Source organism: Eptesicus fuscus, chromosome 6 (assembly GCF_027574615.1).
Source record: "Eptesicus fuscus isolate TK198812 chromosome 6, DD_ASM_mEF_20220401, whole genome shotgun sequence".
Classification (NCBI taxonomy): domain Eukaryota; kingdom Metazoa; phylum Chordata; class Mammalia; order Chiroptera; family Vespertilionidae; genus Eptesicus; species Eptesicus fuscus.
The window spans coordinates 13,427,535-13,455,306 of record NC_072478.1 but is presented as its reverse complement, the minus strand read 5'-3'; the positions used below and the strand labels follow the sequence as shown (position 1 = coordinate 13,455,306).

At 40.0% G+C, this 27,772-nt stretch overlaps 1 protein-coding gene across 2 annotated transcripts in view; it reads left to right on the top strand.

The window, feature by feature from the left end:
• The first annotated feature begins 199 nt into the window (after positions 1–199).
• PPP3CC (protein phosphatase 3 catalytic subunit gamma) overlaps positions 200–27,772 on the top strand; it is a 106,816-nt gene continuing 79,243 nt past the window's right edge. For both annotated transcript variants that reach the window (XM_008151486.3, XM_008151488.3), the window contains exon 1: positions 200–512. In XM_008151486.3, coding sequence (XP_008149708.1) covers positions 464–512 — 49 coding nt within the window. In that variant the 5' untranslated portion in view covers positions 200–463. The remainder of the gene's footprint in view (positions 513–27,772) is intronic.

The window sequence follows — 27,772 nt, the reverse complement described above, 5'->3', positions numbered from 1 at the left end:
GCCGGAGAGGAAGGAAGCGCCCGTGCGCAGGGCGCGAGCCTCGGGGTACAGCGGGGGTCGCGGCAGTGGGGCCCGAGGTGAGGGGCAGCGCCCACCCGAGCGGGCCACGCACCGGGCTCGGCGCGGCGGCGGCGCGCGCGCGGGCCGCCGGGAAGTTGGAGAGCGACCGCGGGAGCGCGCGTGCGCACACGCGGGCCGGGCCGCCTGTCTAAACCGCGGTCGCCTGCGCTCGCGACTCGGCTAAGCTCCTCTGGAAGGAGCGGCCAGTGGGCCGGCGTCCTGTCGGCGGGGTGCGAGGCTGACTTGCAGAGCGGCCACTTCCTTCTGGTGCCTGGGCCGCCCAGAAGAACCTGGGCGGGGCTGCGGCGCGGCGGGCTGACCGGCCCCTGGAGCCGAGACCCCGGGACGCAGGCGGAGGCGCACTCCGGTGGGCTCCCGGCGCCGGGCGGAGGCTGAGGGGACCATGTCCGGGGGGAACTTCCGCCTCTCCACCACCGAACGCGTCATCAAAGGTGCCTGGCGGGCTGGGCCTTCCTCAGAGACCCTGTGGGAAAGGGCCCCGGGCCGGGCGGCGGTTCGGGGTCGGAGGGAGGGAGCGGCGGAGGGGGAGCGGGAGGGCGGCGGCGGCGGCCCTGGCTGCGCTGACCGGGAGGAGGACTGGGAGGGGCTGTGGGAGCGGGAGGGCGGGATCCCCACGGGGCTGCCCGCTGGGGCCTCCGGCGTTTTCCGCTGCACCTGGACGCGGAGCTAGCGGGACTTCCAGGTGGGGTGGGGATTTCTTCTCCCATCAACCCCAAAGGGCCTGGATCCCATCTTTTTAAAAAGAAACTACTCCTCCTTTTTAGCCTGTGATCCGCGGAAGCCATCTAGGGTGATGTGGGGAGGGGGTTCAGTAGATTCTTCCAGGTCAGGTCTTTCTCGGCCGCTCCCCTTTAGGAGCAAGTCAGCTCGCCCCTTCCCCCCTTTTTAGGACGCAAACCTTGTACCTTTTGCCCTCTTTGTCCAGATCACCACAGGTCACTGCTGTTATGAAAAGAACCGGTACGGTGAAATAAAAGACAAATATAGCCACTTTATGATGTTTGAAGAGGTTTTACAGATCTCTTGACATGATGTGGGTGTTTTATTTTGCTTTTGACCGTAGAGATATGGAGAAGGATGTTCTCTGATTCAGATCTCCAACAGAAACTAAAGTGCTCCCTACTGATACTTGTAAGGTTGTACGTTGCCGTTGTTTCTGCCCTTAAACTAAGAATACTGGTTTAAACATACCAGCGTGGGCTTCCTTTGTTCAGCCTGGAGACTTAGGTGCAACTCTTCTCTCTGGGTTTTAACAATCCGTGTGAGAACCCTATTTTGTAAGAAGGGAATATACCTAGACCAGCTGTGCTCGTGGCCTCTGGATGAAGGGGTTAGCTGTAAACGGGGAAAACTATTAAAATACTTTTATTTTTTTCATTTTGGTAATTAGAAGGAGAAAGCAAACCAAGATTAAAGACTTTTTTTTTTTTAAGTGGAAAAGCCTATTGAATGGTCAATGAAGGGGGGGAATTTTAGTGTTGAACTAGGTATTTTCCCTCTAAAAACATGAAGCATCATAAATATTATCTACACTATGTAAGTTTAGTGTGTAACTTAGTTTTCCCTCCTAAAAGGTCAGCATTGTAAGTGTTGATCACAGATGTTATTATCTACACTGTATAATATTTAGTAAATATAATGGTATTTTTGAGATTATTTACTCAGCATTTGTATGGTATCATTGGGGATTTAAATGAATTGTTCATATAACCGACAGTCCTCTAGCTGCTAAATTATTTTGGCCATTTTGATTTCAGTTTTTATAACTTGTAACCCAAAAAGAGTATATAACTGTCTCTTAAAATCAGAATATACTAAACATAGCCCTTTTTGATAAACCAAGGTCATCATTATGTACATGAATTTCTGTCCTGTGCTGTTAATATGGCCGGTGCATTCTGCTGTATAAGGGTGTTGGCAGTTTCCTCCTGTACTAAAATGACTCCTCACTGCTATACCAGTTTAGTGCTTTTGTCTGTTTTCCATTTATCTAGTCCAGTACTGTTCTGTCAAAGTATGCCCTTCTAATCTGCCTCTTCTAAACTGAAGTAGGTGGGAAACCAGGTAAATCAGAATTGTGTAGCAAGTCAGAATAAATGGGATGTGACATGACATAAGTCATAAAGGAAATTTTAAAATGAACCGTTCAGACCCTTAAATATAGAAGTGAAGTAAAATAAAATGCTGTTAAAATGCAGGTGCACCCTAGCTAGTTTGGCTTAGTGGATAGATTCCGGTCAAGGGCACATGCTGGGGTTGCTGCCTCGATCCCCAGTAGGGGGCGTGCAGAAGGCAGCTGATCAATGATCCTCTCTCATCGTTGATGTTTCTATCTCTCTCTCTCTCCCTTCCTACCAGAAATCAGTAAAAATATATATATTTTTAAAAATGCAGGTGCTGGTTAGGCAGTTAAGTGGACACCTTTATAATCTATATGATTCAAATTTGTTTTTTTGGCGAAATTATAAATTACTACATGTTGTATACTTTACAAGATTACTCTTAAATAAGTGAAACAAATTATTTCAGGCCCTTACAATGTGTGGATTTAACTTGTCTATAAAAACGTCAGCATAAGAACTTAATCACAGAACTTTGGCTTCTTGGGGACTTATGTTGCCTTTTTTTTCCCCTGTTTTCCAGAGTTTGAAATACTCTTGTTCTAAGACAGTAAGGAGTTCATATATTAGGTCCATTGTGTTATACAGGGTACTAAATCCTGATCTAACCGTTATCTTGTCTGGCCAGGGTTGTCTGCATTTATTCACAGCTAGAAATCTTTTTCGGAGGTGAGACCACACCCCAGTTGTTTTTGGTTCTGTCATTTCCTGTTAACTTTAAAGTCTACTTGTTTTGTTTGAGCAAATTTTAGAGAAGAGTGGGTGGGAGGGAGTGATTTGTATGTGTACTTTAAATAACAACTACAATGCAGGACTAGACTGGTGGTCAGAAAACCTAGGTTTTACTGTTGTCTCCGGAGCCTACTTGTGACCTTGTTTTTTGTTTGTTTTTAAAATATATATACTTTTATTGATTTCAGAGAGAAAAAGGAGGGGGAGAGAAAGATAGAAATATCAATGATGAGAGAGAATCACTGATTGGCTGCCTCCTAAACACCCCCTTCTGGGTATGGAGCCCACAACCCAGACATGTGCCGGGACAGGGAATTGAATCGACCTCCTGGTTCATAGGTGGAAGCTCAACCACTGAGCTAAGCCACCTGGGCTGTTTTGTTTATTAACCTTACCTTTTTACTTAAACTCCCTTTTGCTTCAGTAATGTCTTCTGCAAAAGAGGGTTAATAATACTTTCTTTGTCAGGCATCTGAGCCATGTGAAAAGCTTAAGACAAGTTAGTATTATGAAACATGATACATAGTTTGATAGTAGATCACTTACATAAGTGGTTAGTAGAGAAATTACTAACATTTGAAAAATACTAGAACTAGAACATATATAAATTAGAAAACTGTTCCCAGTCCTGGAAAGACCTCTTCTACAATATAAAGGATATCTGGACGGAATCCCACGGGTAACGATGTAAATTGGCCAATACAGTTCTACCTGGTACTGCCTTGGCAGCTGGTTTCTTCTCTAGCGCTTGAAGATGTATATTTTATGTTTAAAAATGTAACAGTTCTTACTGGGCCAATGTGACTTAGTGATTGAGTGTCGACCTTATGAACCTGGAGGTCATGGTTCTATTCTGGTTAGGGCACTTGCCTGGGTTGTGGGCTCAATCCCCAGCGGGGAGTGTGTGTGTGTGTATGTGGAGGGGGGGGGGGGAGGAAGGGGGAAGAGCCAATAGGTGATTCTCTCTAATCACTGATGTTTCTCTCCCTCTTTCTCCCTCTCTCCCCCTTCCTCTCTGAAATCAATAAAATATATATATATATAAATATATTTAAAAATATATGTAGCAATTCCTATTACTTCACTCATTCATTAAATGTTTATAGAGAGTCATTTGCAATGTATGCCAGTAGGTAGGTATGCATTTGTTCTTTGTTTTAAAAGTAACATTTATGTGAGCATCTAGAACAATCCATATGTACTGGGGCATCACTATTGATATCTGGAGCAGAAAACTAGAATCTCAAATAATTGAACTGTGGCCCTGGCTGGTTTGGCTCGGCGGATAGAGCGTTGGACTGTGAACTGAAGGGTCCCAGGTTTGATTCCGGTCAATGGCACATGCCCGGGTTGCAGGCTCGATCCTCAGTTGGGGGCGTGCAGGAGACAGCCGATCAATGATTCTCTCTCTCCCTCTCCCTTCCTCTCTGAAAGCAATAAAAATATATTAAAAAAAATAAAAAATAATTGAACTGTGAAAATCTTTCAGCTTAATCATTTTTTCTCTTTTTTCTGGGTTCCAAGTTTACTTTCCTGTGTAAAGGAATTTATTTTCTTTGATAGATTTTTAAAAATAAAAACAGTTTATTCCTCTTGGCTGAATCTTTTTAGAAACAAAATTTAGGAATTACATGACAGATACAGAGAATCCATTGTTTAAGTTGTTATTTGGTGGTCAAATGGGGTTTAACAGAAAAGTCAGACTTCTTTTCAGTAAGATGCTGATACAGTTCTTTCATTCTCTTGGAATTCAAATTCACAGAATGTATTTATTTGTAGCACACATAGGAGGCTACTAGTTTTTTAATATCCTGGCACTGGGAATAGTGTGACTAAGGTTTTTTTTTTAAAGATTCTAAGCCCTGGCCAGTGTGGCTTGGTTGGGTGTCCTCCCATGCACTGATTTGATTCCCAGTCAGGGCACATGCCTGGGTTGTGTGCTCTATCCCAGATCGGGGCATACAGGAGGCAGCCGATTGATAGTTCTCTCTCATCAGTGTTTCCTTTTCTCCCCCTCTCCCTTCCTCTCTCTTTAAAATCAATTTTAAAAAATTTAAAAATTTTTACTAAGAGTAATGTGGATAAAAATTGCTATTACCACAAGTATACCTTGAACCCCATTTCAGTCTTGTGTCTATACCTCATTTATTTCCACAGTTCTTATCCCCTCTCCTTCTCTTTCATGTCATGAGAATGGATTTACCAAGTTTTTAAAAAAGTCTTTCTTTTCAATATAAGCTTAGCCCTGCTAATTATAAAATTGGAAAGGTAGAATGGGAAGAAAACAAAGAGACCATATTTCTTCCCTCCAGAAACAATTGCTCTCTCTTTTTTAAAAAATATTTTTTTATTGATTTCAGAGAAGGAAGAGGAAGAGAGAGAGAGAGAGAGAGAGAGAGAGAGAGAGAGAGAAATATCAGTGATGAGAGAGAATCACCGATTGGCTGCCTCATGCACATTCCCCCACTGGGGATCAAGCCCGCAACCTGGGCATGTGCCCTTGACTGGAACCGAACCTAGGACCCTTCAGTTCACAGGCCGATGCTCTATCCACCGAGCCAAACCGGCTAGGGCCAGAAATAATTGCTCTTAATACTTTTGTTGTATTTCTATGTACTGGTGTATTTTGAATTCAAAGGGAAATGGGCCCTGGCTGGTTTGGCTCGGTTGATAGAGCGTCGGCCTGCGGACTGAAAGGTCCCAGGTTCGATTCCGGTCAACGGCATGTACCTTGGTTGCGGGCACATCCCCAGTAGCGGGTGTGCAGGAGGCAGCTGATCGATGTTTCTCTCTCATCGATGTTTCTAACTCTCTATCCCTCTCCCTTCCTCTCTGTAAAAAATCAATAAAATATATTTAAAAAGTCTTTATTAAAAAAAGGAAATGGATCACATATATGAAAGTTTTTATTATGCAAATATTTTCTTATTATTTTAACATAAAGACTGTAATTTTACCTAAATTCTTTCATGATGATTTCAGTCAGCATGAAAATGGTTTGAAAATGCTTATATTCATATTTTGGTCTCTTATATTTTCATGCATTTGATATAATACCAAACCAGAAGAAACATTTTCAGGGATAAATGTTCAGTGTGAACAAGTTGTACAGGGCATATTTGTTGAATTTGCAACAGTACTTGTTTAAGTTATGCTTAGTTTACCATTGTAATTAACAAGCTGCCAAGCTATAACATAGGAAATCAATGCTATTTGAATTCATACCTCTAAATGGAGTCTTAAACCTTGGAAAGGACATCTTAACTTAAACACATAATTCTTTTTTTGAGTGGGAATAAGGTGTTTTTTTCCTACTTGTATGTTAATGGTTGTGATTGAAACCTTATTTATATCAGAATTTGGTAATAAAGCTTTATTACCAAAAGTAACATATTATCACATTTTACTGTAAAGTTCAAAAAATTTTATTAGATCATTTGAGAGAAAAATGCTAAGGACTTATTACTTACAGTGAATTAAGGAATTAATTAGAAACCTTTTCCTAAGCTGTATTTGGTACTAGAAATGGAATATCTTTCCATTAAAGTGACATTTTGGCAACAAGCTAATTTTTAAACATATGTCTATGAGAGACAAACTTAGCTAATTCTGTTATTTATAGTCATTTTGGGGCTTGTTGCTACTTAATTGCTAAAGGACTAATGGAAATAAAGGGTATCTCTTAGTAATTACCATCCTTTGGTGGGGTCATTAATAGATTATAACACTCCTTTAAAGTTTTCATGTTAAATTTTAGCTGCATTCCAAATTGCAAAAGTAAGGTCTAAAAATCTCAACCCATTGTAAATGATATCTGACAGTTATCTTTATAATCTACTTAATTATTCAGATACACGCAGAGAAATTTTAGTTTGCTACATTGTTTTATTTTGTTGGCAAACTAGATTTTTATCATGAAATCTTTTAGTTTCTTGAGTTTTTGTTTATTTTAAGTTCTGACTTGGTAACTAGGATCTGTAGATTGGGTGACAGAAAGGTATGCTGTAAGCTGGCCAAGGCAATATGTATCTTTGATGATCATTATTAGATTTATTGAATGCTAACGATGCATGATGATTTTGTGCAGTGTCTGGACAATATCAGCCCAAAAGACTGAACCTTGGGAGATCATCTAAGACTTCATTCAAGAATTGCCTATGTAATCCTTGCTAAAAGTGTTTAACTTGAATGTAGTTATAGTAAACAATCAGATAAATCCAATTTCAGATAAATCCAATTTATGGGACTTTCTATAAGATGACTGGTCCAAACTCTTCCAAAAATTTCAAAGTGATGAAGGCAGGGGAGGGTATGGGGGTCGGGGAGATCAACCAAAGGACTTGTATGTATGCATATAAGCATAACCAATGGACACAGACAGTAAGGGGTGAAGGCATGTTCTTGGGGGGAGGGCGGCTGGGGAGAGGTCAATGGGGGGGAAAAGGAGAAATATGTAATACTTTCAACAATAAAGAATTTAAATTAAAAAAAGTCAAAGTGATGAAAAAAAAAAAAAAAGCAGGGAGACTATTTTAGATGAAAGAGAAATGAAATCAGATATAGTGCCAAGCCTTGATTGGGAAAACAAAAAGCTGTAGAGGACATGTTGGGGACAATCGGGAAAATTCAAATGTGGAGTATAAGGTATATCAATGTTAAAAGTCTTGGGTGTGATAATAAGGTATTGCGGTTTTAAAGGAGAATGTTCTTATTCTTAAGCAATACCTGATGAAGTATTTAGGTTGAAATGTCATGAAGTCTGCAATCTGCTCTCACATGGTTCAGAAAAAAGATTATGTATTTGTCTATAGAAAAAGCAAAAGTAGCAAAATGTTCATGGTGAATATAGATAAAGAGCAGATTGGTGTTCATTTTACTTTTCTGTAGGATTTCAGTTTTTCAACTACAAAGTTGGGGAGAGAGAGAGGGAAAAAAAAGTACAGTTAAGAAACGCCTCGCCCTGGCTCAGTTGGTTGGAGTGTTGTCCTGTATGTACACCAAAAGGTGGCACGTTTGATTCCTGGTCAGGGCATATACCCAGGTTGCTGGTTTGGTCCTGGGTTGGAGGGCTTATGGGAGGCAACTGATTGATTTTTCTCTCCCTCCCTTCCTCTCTCTAAAATCAATTAAAGAAGTGACTCAAACAGCTAGGCCTGGGAAAGGCAGCCATCAGTAGTGTCTTAGTGAGGGGAAGATAAAAAGAAGAAAATGAGTTTTAAAGTATGTTATAGCCGAAACCGGTTTGGCTCAGTGGATAGAGCGTCAGCCTGCGGACTCAGGGGTCCCGGGTTCGATTCCGGTCAAGGGCATGTACCTGGGTTGGGGGCACATCCCCAGTGGGGGGTGTGCAAGAGGCGGCTGGTCGATGTTTCTCTCCCATCGATGTTTCTGACTCTCTATCCCTCTCTCTTCCTCTCTGTAAAAAATCAATAAAATATATTTTTTAAAAAAAATAAATAAAGTATGTTATAGCCCTGGTCGCTTTGTCTCAATGGTTAGAGTGCTGGCCCATGGACCGAAGGGTCTTGTGTTCAATTCCCAGTGAAGGGCATGTAACTCAGTTGTAGGTTCCTCAGCTCCTAAATAGGGGTGTGTGCTGGAGGCGAACAGTCGATGTGTCTCTCATGTCAATGTTTCTCTGTTTCTCTTCCCCTTCTTCCTCCCTTTCACTCTCCCTAGAAATCAATGGGGGAAAAATATCCTTGGGTGAGGATTAAAAAAAAAAAGTATATTATAGCTGAGAAGAAGTGAAAGCACCTTGTTTGGCAGAAAAAGAGGTTGTTTCAGCTACTTGGTGGGGCTTGGAAAAAGAGGGAAAAGTAAGGATGGAGAAGCAAAGATTATACTTGTCTAAGGAGTAGAGAGAATGGGTAAACTGGAAGTGTCAGGAATTGAGAAAGGTAAAAGGAAGAAAAGGAAGAAAAAGAGGGATAGTTCAAAACTGCTAGAGCAGTTGACCGTGATCCCATTAAAGAATTTGGATTATTTGGATTGGCTGTGTGTTAAACACACACACACGCACACACACACACACACACACACACAACTAAAGCTGAATTGGCTTATATGTGTAATCCAAAATCATAGAAAATTCAAACATTACACAAATAAATATTGTGGAAAGTAAGACAGACTTGTTTTTATTTTATTGAAGAGATTGAAGTAAAAAAAGGTGGTAGGATAAAAATAAATATTAAAAAGCACTAATAAGTAGAGATAGAAAGGATTTTCTAAGTATGTCCCATCACAGTTAATCACACCACTTGCCCATTTAGTTACTGGCTCAGATGACAAGCCTGGGAGTCAGGCCAGACTCTTTGCTATCCCTTTCACTTCATATCCAGTTCCTGGACACAGTTCTGTGGACTTTTGGTTTCTACATAACCTTCTACTTCATCTCCTTGTATTACTTCATGCTTATAATATTGCAGCAGCCGGTTGCTAGGGCTACTTAGTCTCTATGCTGCCATCATGATCTGTGGGTAATGTAAAGGATCATTCTTATGTTTGAAATCCTTCATGAGCACTTCCTGCCTATAAGATATACTCTAACTTTGTTCATGTGTGGTTCCCTTCATGCTAAACCTCTAACCTTGTATAGTAGTCTCCCCTTATCTCCGCAGGGGATATGTTCCAAGACTCCCAGTAGATGCTTGAAACCATGGATAGTACCAAACCCTATATGTACTATGTTTTTACCAATACATACATAACTATGATAAAGTCTATTTTTTAAATTAGGCACAGTTAAGAGATTAACAATAATTAATAATAAAATAGCCAAAACCGGTTTGGCTTAGTGGATAGAGCGTCGGTCTGTGGACTGAGAGGTCCCAGGTTCGATTCCGGTCAAGGGCATGTACATTGGTTGCGGGCACATCCCTGGTGGGGGGTGTGCAGGAGGCAGCTGGTCGATGTATCTCTCTCATCGATGTTTCTAGCTCTCTATCCCTCTCCCTTTCTCTCTGTGAAAAATCAATAAAATATATTTAAAAAAAATAATAATAAAATAGAACAATTATAATAGCCTCATATAATAAAGAGGTAATATGCAAATTGACCGTCATGCCCTCACAATATGGCTACCTATGACCAGGCCTGCAGGGGGGTTAGTGAGGGATGACCAAATGACTGAACAAGCAGGCTGTGTGAGGCAATCAGGCCGGCAGGGGGGCTGTGAGGGGCAACCAGGCCAGCAGGGGGCGGCAGTTGGGGGCGGCCAGGTTGGCGGGGGGCGGCAGTTGGGGGTGGCCAGGCCGGGGCAGTTGGGGGCGACCAGGCCAGTAGGGAGGGGGCAATTGGGGGCGACCTGGTCAGCAGGGGGGGGGCAGTTAGGGGTGATCAGGACACCCTGTGTTTCTTTATCTTTCAGATTTAGCCACTTTCAAGATTTAGTCTTGAGAAGCCTTTCTCTTTTGCTAGGAGGCTATGTAGAGTAATGGTTTTAGAACATGGGCTTTGAAGTTAGACATATATCTGGATTAAAATTCTGCCTCAGTAGCTGCATGACCTTGGATGACTCACTTAAATCTTTTTTAAACCTCAGTTTTCCTACCTGAGGAAGAGGGATAATAAAGCCTAACTTACAGGATAGTTGTAAGGATTAAATAAACTCCACAAAGTATAGTGGTAGTACATAGTAAGTGCTCATGTTAGCCACTATTATTATCATAATCATCATTATCATCAGAAGGATTTGATATTGCCTGATATATGCTCCCATGAGCAATCTGATTGCTTTAAATATTTTTATGTTCTTTTAAACACTAAACTGTTCTCTTCAAGGATGCAAACTGTGTGTTCTCAATGTTCAATTCAGTGCCTAGCATATAGGTGCTTAGTAAATGTTTAAGTAAAAGCATAAAAGCTTATTTTATGGAAGACAATGTAGGAAAGAGCACAAGTTCTGCTAATTACTAGCTGTGACTTTAGTTACTTATTTTCCTTGCTTCAAGTTTAAATGGGAGATAACAGTACCTACTTTAGAATTTAAAGATTGTATTTCATATTACATGTAAAGTGCTTAGCATAGTGCCCACTGGATGCTTAATAAATATTATCTATTCTTTATTAAATGAGTTAATCTTCAGTCTTGGTGAGATTTGATGACAGATCTGTTTGATTTTAAGTGGCATGTGTGAAAGAAGGTTTAAGGGTTTATATTTTCCAACCCTAGTCTCCTGAGCTTTTGAAAGGATTTAAACCTAAAATGCTTAATTAAAAATGGTGAAAATTTCCTTTTCTGTAGTATAGATAGAATTTTGAAAATCAGGTATCATAAACAAATATTTGTTGAGTTCCTACTATAGGCAACATGTTTCTGGTTATACTTAGAAGTTTAAATACTGTCCTGAAAAGTACTCAGTATAGCATATAAAAATGTAACAGAAATTTAGAACTAAGGATTAAATAAACTCCACAAAGTATTAGTCAGAATTCCTCTGACTAATACCACTAGGAAGAGCAAATGTCTAAACTGTATACTATATCTGGTGTGAAATGTTTGTTCCCTCACTCTACCTTGATAATCCTTTCAAGTTTAAGCTTTGACTGTTGATCAGTGGCCTAAAGAGGTGTGTGCTTTTGTGTGTATGCCTAGGGACATTTTATTCTTGTTATCTAAGGCTTTCAAAATAAAAGAGGATGGTTTTAATGAATGGCCAGAGTAAAAGAGGGAGTTTTGCCTATGAAAGCAAATTGGTTATTTATTTTTTACCATTTTATTGAAAACAAGATGTCACTAAAGTTATTGATTCTGTCAGACTATCACTGATAGTGGTTATTACTTAATTGGTTCTAGGAGAACAGAAGAATGATCTCAAAGAGCTAGGACAGATAATTGAAATAAAATTACTTGTTTAATAGTTTATGAAAGAATATTAAAGGTACATGTGACTTTCAGTAATAATATAATCTCTTCAGTGGTGTTTAACTGGTTCATGATTGGAAAAGCAGGTGAGTAGATTAGGAAATAAGTCTGCAAAAGTAGGGCAGGCTTGTTGGCTTAAAATAGGAATGAAAGCAGAGTTATTTGCAGTGAACAGAGATAACTATTTAAGTAAATCCTAGAGTCCTGTAAAGGCAAGACCACACAAATAATCTAATATAATAGTTTTAAGGGTTTTTTTCATACTTACTGCAGGATTAACGTGGTCATCATCAATGTGGCCTTTCTCTTTTATGTAGATCTGCATCAGATGTTAGGTATATTTACCTGAAAATATGTGTCATTTATGTAGAAGATGTATATTGTAGCAGTATACTTAATTGAATTTGATGTGAAAAGATTGCAGAATTTCTTCCTTGTACTTTAGAAACTTAGTTAAAAAATTTGTCAGATTTTAATTTTCATAATTATAGATTCATAGGATGTTGCAAAGAAATGTACTTAGGGAAGTCTTATACACCCTCCCCTAGTTCTCTGTCCTCCACAGTGTCAACATCCCACTTCATCACCAATTTCTTGGTACTATACCAAAACCAAGAAATTGGCATAATTCATAGAGCTTATTCAAGTTTTACTAGTTACACACAAACTCAGGTGTATATGTATGTGTTTGTGTAGCTCTGCAATTTCACGTTTAGTCTTGTGTACTAGTAACTACCACCACAACCAAGATAATCAACTGTACCATTACCACAAGACTCTTGTGTTACTACTCCTTTGTTGCCATACCCATTCCCTTTCCCCACCAGTTTTATAATTTGGTTATTGTTTTGAATCTCGTGTGCAAACCTGGTTTGATTAGGGTTTTTGCTTCTAAGTTGGAAGCATTTAAAAATAACTTTTATTGAAATACAGGTAATCAAATAGCAACTGACTAACGGTTAAAAGCTAGGTTAAAATGTGTTAGCAATTTGTGAGCACTGAAAGCTTTCTTAGATGAAAATATATAGGTGTAGATTAACAAGCATATCAAACACATGTGACCCGCTGGCCATGAGTTTGATATGTTTGGGTAGAATGATGATTCTCAGTTCTGGTTACCAACAAGAATCCCTTGTGGAGCTTAAACATGAAGTTAGAAAAGGGGATATGTTGGGTTTCAGGATCTGAGGTTAGTGAGTGAGTGGTTTTGGGGTGGAGATTAGTAATTTGGACAGGATTGGATAGAATATGTCATTTAGGTGAGTTACTGGAACAGTCAATGAGTTTATCTTCAGTACATGTGAATCCCTGAGGACTTACTGTCAGTTCAGTGTGTCTATGATTTTGGAACATAATAAGCTGATATTAAAGGTTTGAACTTAGGTAGTCTGTAATGCACATTGTGGTTTGGTTGCTTCAGTTTATCTGTTTTACAAGTCATAGTGTTTTTCTGAGCATTTGTGAGCAATCTGTGGTTTCTGTTTCAATTCTCAGTCTCTGCTTCTGATCATTTGTTAACTAAGCTGGAGGAGTTACCATTTAGGGGAAATGATCAATCAAGAACTAAACTATTATTAGATAGATGGTGAATGTTTATCAAGTCTTTGGTAGCAGTAGTTTGGACTTCCATAAGCACCAGTCCATTTTGTTCTTTTTCTTAGATAATCGTTTATTGAATCATCTGGCATGATAATGGCTGACTACACACACACACACACACACACACACACACACACACACGTGGCATCTGCAACAAACAAAACCTCGAATAAGAATTATTATTAAAGTTTGAAATAATGCCCATAAATCCCATATCTATTTAGATTTTCCTTTGGTATCCAAGTAGTTTTCCCCCTTTAATATGGATTATTCACCTTTGTCAATGTCTGAAAAATTAGGGTGTCTATAGTATTGAATCTTGAGCCAGCAGATAGAAAGAAGAAAATAGAGCATAAAGGGCAAAATCATGCAACATGCATGGTAGTCAATGGCTTCTGGCATTTAGGAGGATGTGTTTTGATAATCTTGGATGTAAACAGTCTATTTACATTGCCTTCTGGTTTTAGACCAAAACAGTTCTGGAAATCCTGGCTCAGCCAAAATCTCTGTCCATAGCAATGATGTCAGCAACATACATAATTAATTCTTTGTAGTATCAATAGTTATGAGTGTATGATACGTACCTGTATAGAAGTTCTTCTGCTATGTCCCCACAAGGGTCAATTTCTGACCTTTAGATAATAGCTGGCAATTTTAGGTGAATGTAAGGAAGAAATAGAAACTACTTGTGCAAGTTGTTCTATAGGCTTTAGTTAACTTGTTTTATTAACTATCATTCTAAGAATGGAAGAGAGTGGAATCCTCTATTAAAGTGTATAATCAGCCCAGCCAGTGTGGCTCAGTGGTTGAGCATCAACCCATGAACCAGGAGGTCACAGTTCCATTCCTGGTCAGGACACATGCCCAGGTTGCAAGCTCGATCCCCAGTAGGGGGCTTGCATGAGGCGGCTGATCAGTAATTCTGTTTCATCATTGATGTTTTTGTCTCCCTCTCTCTTTCCCTACCTCTCTGACACACACACACACACACACACACACACACACACACACTAATAAAAGAGAAACATGCAAATTGACCGTACCTTCGCAATGCCCACCAGCCAATCAGGAGTGAGTATGAAAATTAACCCAATAAAGATGGCAGGTTAATTTGCATATGCAGGCACTGAGTGGCCGGGGGCAGGGGTGGTCAGCACCACCCCAGCAGCTCCGGGCCTCTGGGCAATATGGGAAGGCAGAAAGGCGGCTCTGGGCCAGAGCTAAGGTGGTGCTGGCAGCCAGGGGAAGGAAGGCCCATTCTTGCACGGATCTTCATGCATCGGGCCTCTAGTATATATATATACTTAAAGTCAGCTTAAAAAATGTAAAGTATATAATATGTTTTGTAAGGAGTTAGTCACTGATTATCCTAAAATTTAGAATGTTATGAACAGAGGACCATTGACAGACAAATCTCCAGTCCTTTGATTTATCCTATGAATTTCACACAATATAAGCTTATTTAAATGTAGAGATAAAATCTTTTTGTAGACAGCTATTGTGTCATCTTTATATGAATGTATGTTTCTTTTAACCTGAATAATACATAAACATTGGAGCATATTTATTTATTTATTTTTAAAATATATTTTATTGACTTTTTACAAAGAGGAAGGGAGAGGAATAAAAAGCTAGAAACATAAATGAGAGAGAAACATCAATCAGCCGCCTCCTGCACATCCCCCCACAGGGGATGTGCCAGCAACCAAGGTATATGCCCTTGACCGGAATCAAACCTGGGACCCTTCAGTCCGCAGGCCTACGCTCTATCCACTGTGCCAAACCGGTTTCGGCGGAGCATATTTATTTTTAAACACATTTTACTTACACGTGATTAACTTAAGAAGGCAGACCTTCCCATTTTAGGTATTACGTTTTTTCTTTTAACTCAGTTTTAATAAAGCAAAGATTTCTCACAATATTTTTGAGTTAGTTAAAAGTTGGAGAATGCCAAACAAAACTAATAGTTTCTATAATCCTTTAAAAATATTTTTAAGAAGGTAAAGGATTTACCTTAAGTTAAAATAAGGTAAAATTTTTGTGTTACTTAATGGTCATTTAGTATAAACCCAAAGATATTGTAGGTGTGAGAAACGTCTTAACAGTTTCATCATTCTGAATTTGTAGAAAGACAAAATCAAGACAATGTCAAATTATATGTTATGATTATCCAAAGGTAAGAAATAGCTACAGGCAATATCAGTATCTTTAAAAGCACAGCAATAAGTGACAGTGATTATTAGTAATGTTAACATTTTTCCAAAAGTAAGAAACTTAAAAAAAATTTTTTTAGTATGTTAAAAAGCACAAAGACTTAACAATATTTTTACAATTTAGGAAATGTTTTATCTGGGCACAGAATAACTTTGCTCTTTTAATGGAAAATAAAATTCTGGTTTTACTCAATTTGCCTATTATTCATGAAAGAATTTGCATTAAAAGGATCTGTAAAAGCCTTTGTTATGATAAACCTCACATTTGACCTATTTTGTAAAAAATTTTACTTCTCCCTTGAAATTTATTTTTTTGTAGCTATAACAAACCCAACAAATAAAGTGTACTTATTCTGAGACCTTCTACCTGTATGGTATACTATTGAATTCATCTTTCACTATATTCTTTCACATCTTGGCACAAACAGAAATTTCTCCCCCACTCCCAGCTTTATTGAGATATACCTCATATATAACATTGTGCAAGTTTAAGGTGTACAATGTATTGATTTAATACACATATTTTGAAAAATGATTACTACCATAGCATTAGCTAACAGCATATTAATACAGACATTTATTTTAAAACAAAATTATTCTCTATATTCCTAGATAAGCAAAGACATAGCTGATACTATGCATTCACATTCCCCTGTCTTTCCAGATATTTGAAAGGGTGTAAATCTTTCAAAGTCAGTATAACTGAAAGACATTGTTACAGTTAAAGGTTGTATAAGAGATACATTCTGGGGTTTTAGAAATTCCTGCCACTTGGGTAATCTTCTAACTTCCAGAGTTATCAATTATTAGAGGCCTGGTGCACGAAATTCTTGCACTGGGCGGGGGGGGGGGGGGGGGAGGGAGGGGTCTCTCAGCCCAGCCTTCGCCCTCTCGAAGTTCGGGAGCCCTTAGGGGATGTCCAACTGCTGTGGAGTCAGGAGAAGCTCTCGCCACCACTGCTGCACTCACCAATAGAGAGCCCAGCTTCTGGCTGAGCGGTGCTCCCCTTATGGGAGCACACTGACCACCAGGGGGCAGCTCCTGCATCGAACATCTGCCCCTGGTAGTCAGTGCACATCATAGCGACCGGTCGTTCAGCTGTTTTGTCAATTTGTGTACTAGCCTTTTATTATATAGGATAAGGGCTTTTCATTGTTTCCTAAGGATTAATTAATTTCTAAGTTCTTTTTAGGGTGATAATGATTAGCCTTTTCCAGGTTTTGCATCTACTAGACACATTAAAATATGGGTTAGTTCATAGAGATCGGGGAGGCCTACACAAGCCTGAGTTTGAGAAATAGTTCTTTTTATCCTGGGGTTTGGATATTCAGAATTGTTTCCTTTTTTGTTCAAGATGCCTTTAAATAAACAATTTTGTTCATGTTAAAGGTTCCCCAGAAGGCCTGGCTGGTGTGTCTCAGTGGTTGAACATTGACCCACGTTTTGATTCCCAGTCAGGGCACATGCCCGGGAGTGGGCTTGATCCCCAGAAGGGAGCTTGCAAGAGGCAGCCAATCAATGATTCTCTCTCAACACTGATGTTTCTATCTCTCCCTTCTTCTCTGAAATCAATATATATATATATATATATATATATATATATATATGTGTATATATATATATTTAAAAAAGATACTGGATACTGATCTGATGAGACCTTCTGAACTTGTCAGTCTTTAGGGCTGGCTATAAGAGACATTCTTATTAGGCCCATCTGTGTCCTCTGCCTATGGACTTCCTCATATAGATGAATGACCCTCAAGATACTGAATAAGCAGGTAGATGATAGGAATACTGAAAATTAGGTAGAAGCCAAATTTCACTCATGAGCAGTATAATCTGATAAAACTTAAAGTAAGAGGACCCAAATATCACCATGACCCTGAAGCTCAGAAACCTCACTGTCAGTTAGAGTGGCCTTGAGCAGGTGGAAATCAAGTGGTCTCATATATACACATTTACAAAGTCATGGGTCTTCCCAGAAACAATGAGGTCAGCTGAGTCGTAGTGGAAGTGCCAGTTGTTAATTGTAGGACACCCCAAAACCACCTACCCAAGACCATCAAGGGTTTGTTTGTAGTTAAAGAAAAAACAGTTAAGTTTAATTTGCTACAATAAGCAGAGAAAACCAGAGGAATTAGTTTGGAAAGTTTACTGATTGGATATTGTTGCTAGAATGGGGACTGTTAGATATTATGGTGGAAGTTTATAATCTGGTCGAGGATTAGTTAGAATTTATAAACTAGATGAGTTGCTAGACCTTGAAATTTTAGTGTTTGATCAATCTAGTATCTATGCAGTTACTATTAGTTTGCCTGAGGTCTTGTCTTGGAACATATGAATATGAAGGATCTGGTGGTAGAAAGAGTTTGAATTTAGGTAGTCTATGATGCATTTTGTGGTTTGCTTTGGTTCAGTTTATCTGTTTTATGAGTCAGTACATAAGGTTGTGGCTTTTATTTAGATTCTAAGAGGCAGCTGGTGTTAGTTTCTTGTGTATATAAAAGTGTATTTGCAATTATTGAAAGGCCTTAGAAAAATAACTTTGACTTTAAGAATTCTGTATTATTTTTCTAATAGAGGCCCGGTGCACAGATTTCATCCAGGGCATGTCTGGTCCATCTCGCCCAGTCCCAATCAGCCGGACCCCAGCAGCAAAGTTGGAGCATCTGTCCCCTGGTGGTCAGTGGGCGTCATAGTGACTGGTCGAACAGTCGAACGAACGTTTGGACACTTAGCATATTAGGCTTTTATTATATAAGATTGCTGTGTAACAAATTGCCACAAACAGTATCTTAAAACACCACTGTTTTTCAGCTCACAGTTCAGTGGCACAAAGTCCAGTACTGGCATGTACTTTTCTGCTCAAGGCCTCAAAGGTGGAAATCGAAGCACCACCAAGCACTTTTTAAAAAATGTATTGATTTCAGAAGGAAGGGGAGAGAGAGATAGAAACATCAATGATGAGAGAGAATCATCGATTGGCTGCCTCCTGCACACCCCACACTGGGGATGGAGCCCGCAACCCAGGCATGTGCCCTGACCTGGAATCGAACTGTTACCTCCTGGTCCATAGTTCAACACTCAACCGCTGAGCAATTCTGGCCAGGCCCACCAACAACTTTTCCATCTGGGGGAAGAATCTGCTCATAAGCTCATTCAGGTTGTTGGCAATTCCTTGTGTTGGTAGGATTGAAGTTCCTATTTTTCTTTTCTGGCTCTCAACCAGGGACACTCCTAGCTCCTAGAGGCTGCCTACACCCTTGCTTTGTGGCCCCTTCTGTCTTCAAGCCAACAATGGAGAACTTGCACTTGTGACCCCTCTCATGTTTCAGATCTCTGAACTCTTGCATATCTAACCTCTAGATCTAGATTTAAAGGTCTTCTGTCAGTCCCACCTGGATAATCTCCCTATTTTAAGATCAGCTGATTAGGGACCTTAGTTGTGTTTGCAGACTTCCTTCACAGCAATACCTACTTACTGTTTGATGGAATAATTGGGAGAAGGTTTGTGTGGGTCGGGGCATCTACTTCCTGTCTACATAACGTCTTTTTAATGTTTTGAAGCTAAGTCACAGAATTTCCTCTTGTGTTGTCTTAATAACTCTTGGTTATTTTTAGGTGTGACTTAAATTTGAGGTTGAATTTTTTAATATTACTGTCAGTCTGGGATATAGCTCTGCTGATCTGAGAAAAGTCTTATTTATGTATAAAATTGATTAACATAGGGAAAGTTATTGCCATGGAATTTCTTTATTTTTGCCATTGCTTTTTTTAAAAATAAAGTTTGTGAAACTTGAAAAAAATTTGAATATAAGGCAAAGCAGAGAGAAACAAAACCAAACCATCTCTGTAGTTCAAATACTCTTGCTTATGCTTTTATCATTTTCTTCCAATTTTTATTGTTCATTTAAAAGAATATCATTATGATTCTGTAGTGTATGAAATAATCACTTCTTAAATATATTTTAAAATATATTCTTGAATATATATATAAAATATGGCTTCTGAAATATATTTTTTTGTATCATAAAAGTAATATATGGTCATTGGAGAAAGTTGAAAAACAGAAAATTAGGAGGAATAAAATAATTTGGAATCTTGTTACCTGGAACTAATACTTAATTTTAATTCATTACTGCCTTTTCTAATACATTACTTAGATACAGTTTAGACCATATTGTATGGGTTTATTTTTAACTAGAGTTAACACTGAAACACTTGAAGATTTAAAATAAGAATTAGGCTTCTGCACAGCAAAAGAAACCATCAACAGAACAACAAGAAAGCCCACTGATTGGGAGAACATATTTGCCAATGCTATTTCAGATAAGGGCTTAATCTCCAAAATTTACAGAGAACTCATACAACTTAACAAAAGGAAGATAAACAATTCAGTCAAAAAATGAGCAAAGGACTGAAATAGACAATTTTCAAAAGAGGACATACAGGAGGCTGAGACATATGAAAACATGCTCAAAGTCACTAATCATCCGAGAGATGCAAATCAAAACAATAATGAGATACCATCTCACACCTGTCAGAATGGCTATCATCAACAAATCAACAAAAGACAAGTGCTGGAGAGGATGTGGAGAAAAAGGAACCCTTGTGCACTGCTGGTGGGAATGCAGACTGGTGCAGCCACTGTGGAGAACAGTATGGAGTTTCCTCAAAAACTAAAAATGGCCCTAACGGGTTTGGCTCAGTGGATAGAGCGTTGGCCTGCGGACTCAAGGGTCCCAGGTTCGATTCCAGTCAAGGGCATGTACCTTGGTTGCGGGCACATCCCCAGTAGGAGGTGTGCAGGAGGCAGCTGATTGATGTTTCTAACTCTATCCTCTCCCTTCCTCTCTGTAAGAAATCAATAAAATATATTTGAAACAAAACAAAACTAAACTAAAAATGGAACTCCAATTTGACCCAGTATATCCCAAGAAACTAGAAACACCAATCAGAAAGGATATATGCACCCCTATGTTCATAGAAGCACAATTTACAATAGCTAAGATTTGGAAACAGCCCAAGTGACCATCAGTAGATGAGTGGATTAGAAAACTGTGGTACATCTATACAATGGAATACTACACCACTATAAAAAAGAAGGAACTTTTACTGTTTGCAACAGCATGGATGGAACTGGAGAGCATTATGCTAAGTGAAATAAGCCAGTCAGAGAAAGATAACTATCACATGATCACACTCATGTGGGATATAATAATCAACATGAACTGATGAACAAAATAAGATCCAGAGACAAATGGCAGGGGAGGGGGGTTTAGAGATCAACCAAAGGACTTGTGTGCATCTATATTAGCATAGCACTGACCACCAGGGGGCAGATAGTTGACCGGTAGGTTAGCTTGCTGCTGGGGTCCAGCCAATTGGGACTGAGTGAGATGGGCCAGACACGCCTTGAAGCCCTCCCGTGGTCTCTGCCCTGCTGGCCAACCTCCCGCGTCTCTCCCCAGCCCCAGTCGTGCACCAGTGGAGTCTCTTGGCCTGGCCTGTACCCTTTCACAATCCAGGACCCCTTGGGGGATGTCAGAGAGCCAATTTCGGCCCGATCCCACAGGCCAAGCCGAGGGACCCCCCACTGGTGCACGAATTCGTGTAATAATAAAAATAAATAATAATAATAATAAAATAATTTAAAAAAATAAGAGTTAGCCCTGGCTAGTGTGGCTCAGTTGGTTGGGTGTCATCCTGTGCACTGAAAGGTTGCTGGTTACATTCCAGGTCAGGGCACCAGCTGGGGTTGCAAGCTAGGTCTCTGAATGGGGGGCATGCAGGAGGCAGTTGATCAGTGTTTCACTCTCACATCAATGTTTCTATCTCCCTCTCCCTCCCTAAAAATCAATGCAAATTTTTTTTTATTGTCTAAAGTTTTACATATAATAAAAAAATATTTTAAAAATAAATAAAAATAAGAGTTATTTGACATATTACTTATTACCTAGTAGTTTTTGTATCTTAACCTTTAAAAATGATTTCATTGATTCTATGTAAATTTGTTTTAGATTATAAATTTGCCTTTTATTTTTAAATTTTTACATATGTATGTATGTGTGTATGTACATATGTGTATGTATGACATATATGTAGATTTATAATCAATACTGAATGAAATAGTAAAAAAAAAAAAAGAAAAAAGAAAAAGAGAAAGAACTACATTGTCTGTCTAAATTGATTAATTCCCTGACAGCTGAATTTTTACTGTACCTTGTATATTATTATCATTGATGGACTAAGGACATCAGTGTTTCCATTGGCTCCCTTTATCTTTTGCTCCTGGAGACAAGACACCCGTGGTTCTGGCATCCCTATGGGAAACAGCAGCTCAGGAGAAGAAAATGCTTTGAAGAGAAGTCTTAAAAGAACTTGAAAAGTAAAACAGAGCCATGTGCCTCCTCTCACCTTTTCTGGCTTCTTATCCTGTATAACAAAAGCCTAATATGCAAATCGACTGAACAACGGAATTACTGGTCAGTGGGGGCCAGGGCCAGCGAGTGGGCAGTGCTAGGCCAGTCAAGGCAGGTGCCAGCAGGCAGAGGGAAGGGACAGCGATCTGGGGGGAGGGAGCGGCAGTGACTGGCCGTGGCCGAGGGGCGATTGGGGGGCGGGGCTGTCCGCTCACTGGACGGAGCCATCCCCAATGGCCCTGCCAGTCACCTTCGGCAGAGGGAGGCTACCAGCAGTGGTGGCCGTGCGATGGTGGGGCAGGGCTGGCTGCTTGCTGACTGGTCCTGGCTCCCGATCTGCCTGCGGGTTGCCTCCTGCAGAGGGAGGCCAGACTGCAGCTGTTAGTCAGACATCTCCTGAGGGCTCCTGGTCTGTGAGAGGGTGCAGGCCAGGCTGAGGGGCCTCCCTACCCCCGAGTGCACGAATTTTAATGAACTGGGCCACTAGTGCTAACTATAATGCCAAAATACCGTATTTTCCGGCATATAAGACGACTGGGCGTATAAGATTTTCCTGGGTTAAAAAGTCATCTTATACGACGGAAAATACGGTAGTCCGATATATCTAATCCATTATATCTAATCCTATCAATATAGTCCAATATACCGTATTTTCCGGCATATAAAACGACTTTTTAACCCAGGAAAATCGTATATGCCCAGTCATCTTGTACGCTGGAAAGTACGGTATCTCAATTGAAGACTGATATTGGACCTCAGTGCAGTAGTATTTTCCTGCTGAAACATTGATAGACTGGGCTCTCTCACTCTGAATTTTTAAAGAATACAGAAAATTATTATTGGAGTTACTTGTTAATGAAACTTGTTTTATTCCTTACTGTACTTCTGCTTTTCAGGAAAGAAGGAAGGTAAGGAAAAAATTTGCTTCATATTTTTCCTTGAAAAATGTATAAAATGTGATTTGGATGTGCTCATCAACCGTCTCAAAAGAGATTGTTTTAGCAGTGGGATGAAAAACATTCTAGAAACACATTTCCTAGGATTGGGAAGAAACTGAAATAGAAGATGTGCACGTGAGTGTAAGTTTGATCTCTGAGCTACATAATCTTTCTGAAATTACCGTGGACTTCTGAGTCTAGGGTTTAAAGTGAATAAAGGTAGACTTGAAAATCTTTGATACCATGACTCCTGTAGTTTTTTTCTTAATATTACTTCAACTCTGGCTAGACTTAAAGGTTTTTGCATTAAAATGTGTGGTTTTTTTTTCCATTGAAGTATAGTATACAAATATGCACAAATTCTAAATGTATAGCTTGGTGAATTTTCACAAAGGGAACATACTTGTATAACCAGCATCCAAATCAAGGAATAGAACATTAACTAAAGTGTTGAGGTATTTTTGTTCAAGAAAACTATGTTGGTAATATATTTTGTAGTCCCTTTGATTCTGTCAGTATCTTTCTATGACCTTCACACATAATATAGATTATTTGCCTGTGTACAAAATTTGCAAGTCACAACCTTTTCTCCTTAGAGATCTATACATGTTAAAATTTTAATATCTAATCTAATAAAAGGATAATATGCAAATTAACTGTCACTCCAACACACTAGGTGGCCGCCCCCATGTGGTCAAATATGGCCACCACAAGATGGCCAGCAGAGGAGGGAAGTTGTGGGTGATCAGGCCAGCAGGGAAGGGCAGTTGGGAGGGGCCAGGCCTGCAAGGGAGGGTAGTTGGGGGAGACCAGGCCAGCAGGGGAGGGCAGTTAGGGACAACCTGGCCTGCAAGGGAGGGCAGTGGGGGGGAATCAGGCCTGCAGGGGAGGACAGTTGGGAGGGACCAGATCTGCAGGGAAGGGCAGGTGAGGGGGACCAGGCCAGCATGGGAAGTGCAGTTGGGAGGGACCAGGCCTGCAGGGGAGGGCAGTTAGGGGCAACCTGGCCTGCAGGGGAGGGCAGTTGGGGGGGACCAGGCCTGCAGGGGAGGGCAGTTGGGTGCAACCAGGCCTGTAGGAGAGGACAGTTGGGGGCGACCAGGCAGGCAGGGGAGGGTAGTTAGGGGTGACCAGATCGGTAGGGGAGGGCAGTTAGGGGCAATCGGGCCGGCAGGGGAGCAGTTAGGTGTCGATCAGGCTGGCAGGGGAGTGGTTAGGGGGTGATCAGGCTGGCAGGCAGGAGCAGTTAGAGGCAAGCAAGCAGGCGAGCGGTTGGGAGCCAGCAGTCCTGGATTGTGAGAGGGATGTCCCAGATTGGAGAGGGTGCAGGCTGGGCTGAGGGACACTCCCTCCCCATGCACAAATTTCATGCACTGGGCCTCTACTTTCAGAATAAAAGCTGTAGACCATTGTGATTTAAATTTCTTTTTTATCCTTGTAATTCAGGATTTTTTTTTCAAGAATGTGCCATTTGATTAGCTTTCCTTGGAATGCAGCAATCCAGTTTAATTACTTTAAGCAAACCTTTCTAGCTCAGAAAAATTTCCTAATTTATATTGAGTATTTTTCTTGTCATTTTGGTTCTAGTTTATTTCTTCAGGATTTGATTCTGATTTTGGCTTTCCATCCTCTATTCTCTGTATGTCACACATTGTCTCTTATTACTTTCACTAGCGTTCCCATTGCAGGAAAAATCCTGCAATAGGATTTCCTGCTGTACTCTACCCCGCCTCCATTCCTCCCTTGTCGCCTGCCCTACCTTCTCCGCCAGCCCGCCTGCGTTTCCCTTCGCCCCCGGCCCTGACTTCGCTCCTCCCTTCTCCTCCCCTCCCACCCCCGCCCCCCAGGCTTGCTTGCTTCTTCGAAGCTTTACTCCCTTCTGCAGCTCTTGGCTTCTTTCGACGCTGTCTTGATATGCAAATTAGCTGCCATCTTTGTTGGGATAATTTGCATACTCGTCCTGATTGGTTGGTGGGCGTGGCTTGGCTGGTGGGCGTGGCTTAGGTGTATCGAAGGTGCGGTCATTTTGCATATTTGTCTATTATTAGATTAGATATTTGTCCTTTTCCTTTGCATTCTAAAAGCTTCTCTAGTTTGTCTTCCATATTACATACTTTATTTTTTCCATACTTTCTTTTTTAGCAGTTTAATTTGCTCTAGTCTCATTTGCTCTCTCCCAGCAATTCTTTATTTTCTCAATCATTCCTCCTTTCATCTTATCATTGCCTCTGTTCCCATTACATAGAGCTATGTTGTCTTGTTTTTGTTAGATTCGTAAATATGTCTTCTGGATCTTTCATTTTCAGTGCTTTGCTCTTTCATTGAATCTTTGGGATGGTATTCTTTTCTCCTTGCCATGCAGAATTTTTTTCAAAACTGATGACCCCAAGAGCCTATTTAGTGGTTGGCACATAGTAAGTGCTCTATAAATATTGAATGAAGTGAGTTATGCCTGGCCTGAGATCACTCAAAGCCTGGCTCAGCTGGATTATTGACTAGAGCACCTTCTGTCCTGGAGAACAAGCATTTCAGGAGACCAAGGCAGAAGCTGAAAGTCACTTCTGCTGAAATTTATTGGTTAAAGCAAGTCACTAAGGCTAACTTGGATTCTAGGGGAGAGGAATTAGACATCACTTCTTGATAGGGGAGGGGCACATTGCAGAAGAGTACATGGAGTGGAAAATATTGTTGCAGCCAATTTTCAAAAATAAAATCTGCTACAGACATTGTAATAGTAAAATAGGAGTTTCCAAAAATTGGAGATTGGTTAAATTAAATTATGATATAAGTAAATTATGGTATCTACCTATAGGAAGTAGTTTATGATTTTTACAGGTATCTGTGTATTCATACATTGATACTTATCTTGATCAAAACTCTATTACTAGCACGTAGAACAGTGCCTAACACAGTTTTCAGTAAAATTACTTGAATGAATTTCTTGAAGATACTACTTTATGAGATATTATCAATCATTTACAGTTTTTATGGTGAGAATTTTCATTTTGTTCTCTCATTTTCATACTAGAGGCCCAGTGCATGAAATTTGTGCACTTGTGGGCTGGTCCCTCAGCCCGACCTGTGTCCTCTCTCAGTCTGGGAGCCCTTGCGGGATGTAAGCTGGCAGTCAGATATCTTTAGCACTGCCACAGAGGCGGGAGAGGCTCCAACCACCGCTGCTGAGCCGTGAGCCTGGCTTCTGCCTGAGCAGAGTCCCCCTGTGGGAGCACACTGACCACTAGAGGGCAGCTTCTGTGTTGAGCGTCTGCCCCTGGTGTTCAGTGCATGTCATAGCGACCAGTTATTCCACAGTTCGATCTATTTGCATATTAGCCTTTTATTATATAGGATGTATTTTAGTTAGAAGTTAAGAGCTATAATAATCAGTAGTTACTATTAATTTTTCAATGGAAACTACACTTTATTTTGAATCAAATATTTCTAAAATATGTGCTTTAGATTAATAGTTTATTTTTGCATTTTTATCCCTTCTTATTATTTAGTAGGAAAAATCATGAGTTCTTGTTTTGTTTTGACAACTGGCAAAACAGAAAATACTTAATATATACAGCTTCTAATGTGGCATCCTAAATTATTTTGAAACGTTGCAGAATAATATACTTTAACATTTTTCCTGTAGTAAGTTAGTAGATATTATTTTATAATAGCTTGGAAAATATAGAATGGCCCATTTAAAATGGGCTCTGATTTAAAGGTATTGTTAGAGGCATTGATGAATTGGCTTTTGTTCCTTCTAAATAAAGAAAACATTGACAGGTTCTATTTTCAAGAAATGACCACAGCATTATTTCTAGTCTCATATGCTCTCACAGAATTTTGCCAGTCTGCATCAATAGGTGGAATCTATTTCCTCTTCCCTTAAATGGGGGCAGGCTTGTGATTGCTCCAACCAATAGAGTGTGGTGGAAATGATGCAGTGTGGCTTCTGAGGCTACAATATAAATAGGATACAGGTTCCTCTGGCTTTCTCTTAAGATACATGTCCTTGGAACTTAGTCACTATGGTGGGAGGAAGCTCAGTCACATGAGGAGGCCACACATAGATGTTCTCATCTGAAACCTGAGCTAAGTCTCAGCCTACAGCCGCATTAACCCCTAGACAAGTGAGTGAGTGGGCTTTCAGATAATCCTAGGCACTGCCTGTCGTGTGTCCAGGGGAGGCCCAAGACATCATGGAGCAGAGACAAACCAGCCCCACTGTTTCTACTATCTGAATTTATGGTCCAAAGAACCTGTGAGAGATAATTGTTATTGTTTTAAGCCATTGGGTTTTGGGTTAATTTGTTATACAGCAATATATAATAAATAAATAAAAGGTCTCAAAATCTATCATAGAGAAATAATCAGATTTGGACAAAGACATAAGAATGTTCACTATAGTATAATTTATAATAGTAAATAAAAATTTAAAAAATAGTCTAACCAACCCAGCCAGCGTGGCTCAGTTGGAGCGTTGTCTCATATACCAAAAGGGTTGTAAGTTCGATTCCCAGTGGGAACACATACCTAGTTTGTAGGTTCTGTCCCCAGTTGGGGTGTGTGCAGGAGGCAAACAATTGATGTTTCTCTCACATCAATATTTCTCTCTCCCTTTCCCCCTTTCCCTCTCTCTCTAAAAATCAATAAAAATTAAAAACTAATCTAACCATTCAATTGTAAGAAAACAAATTATGGTGGCTTCATCATTTTCCTAAAGAAATTAGTTTCTCTGTTTTCAAAAAGAAAGTAAACAATTGCTATACAGTCAGTTCTGTTCTAATGATTGTAAAAAACTCAT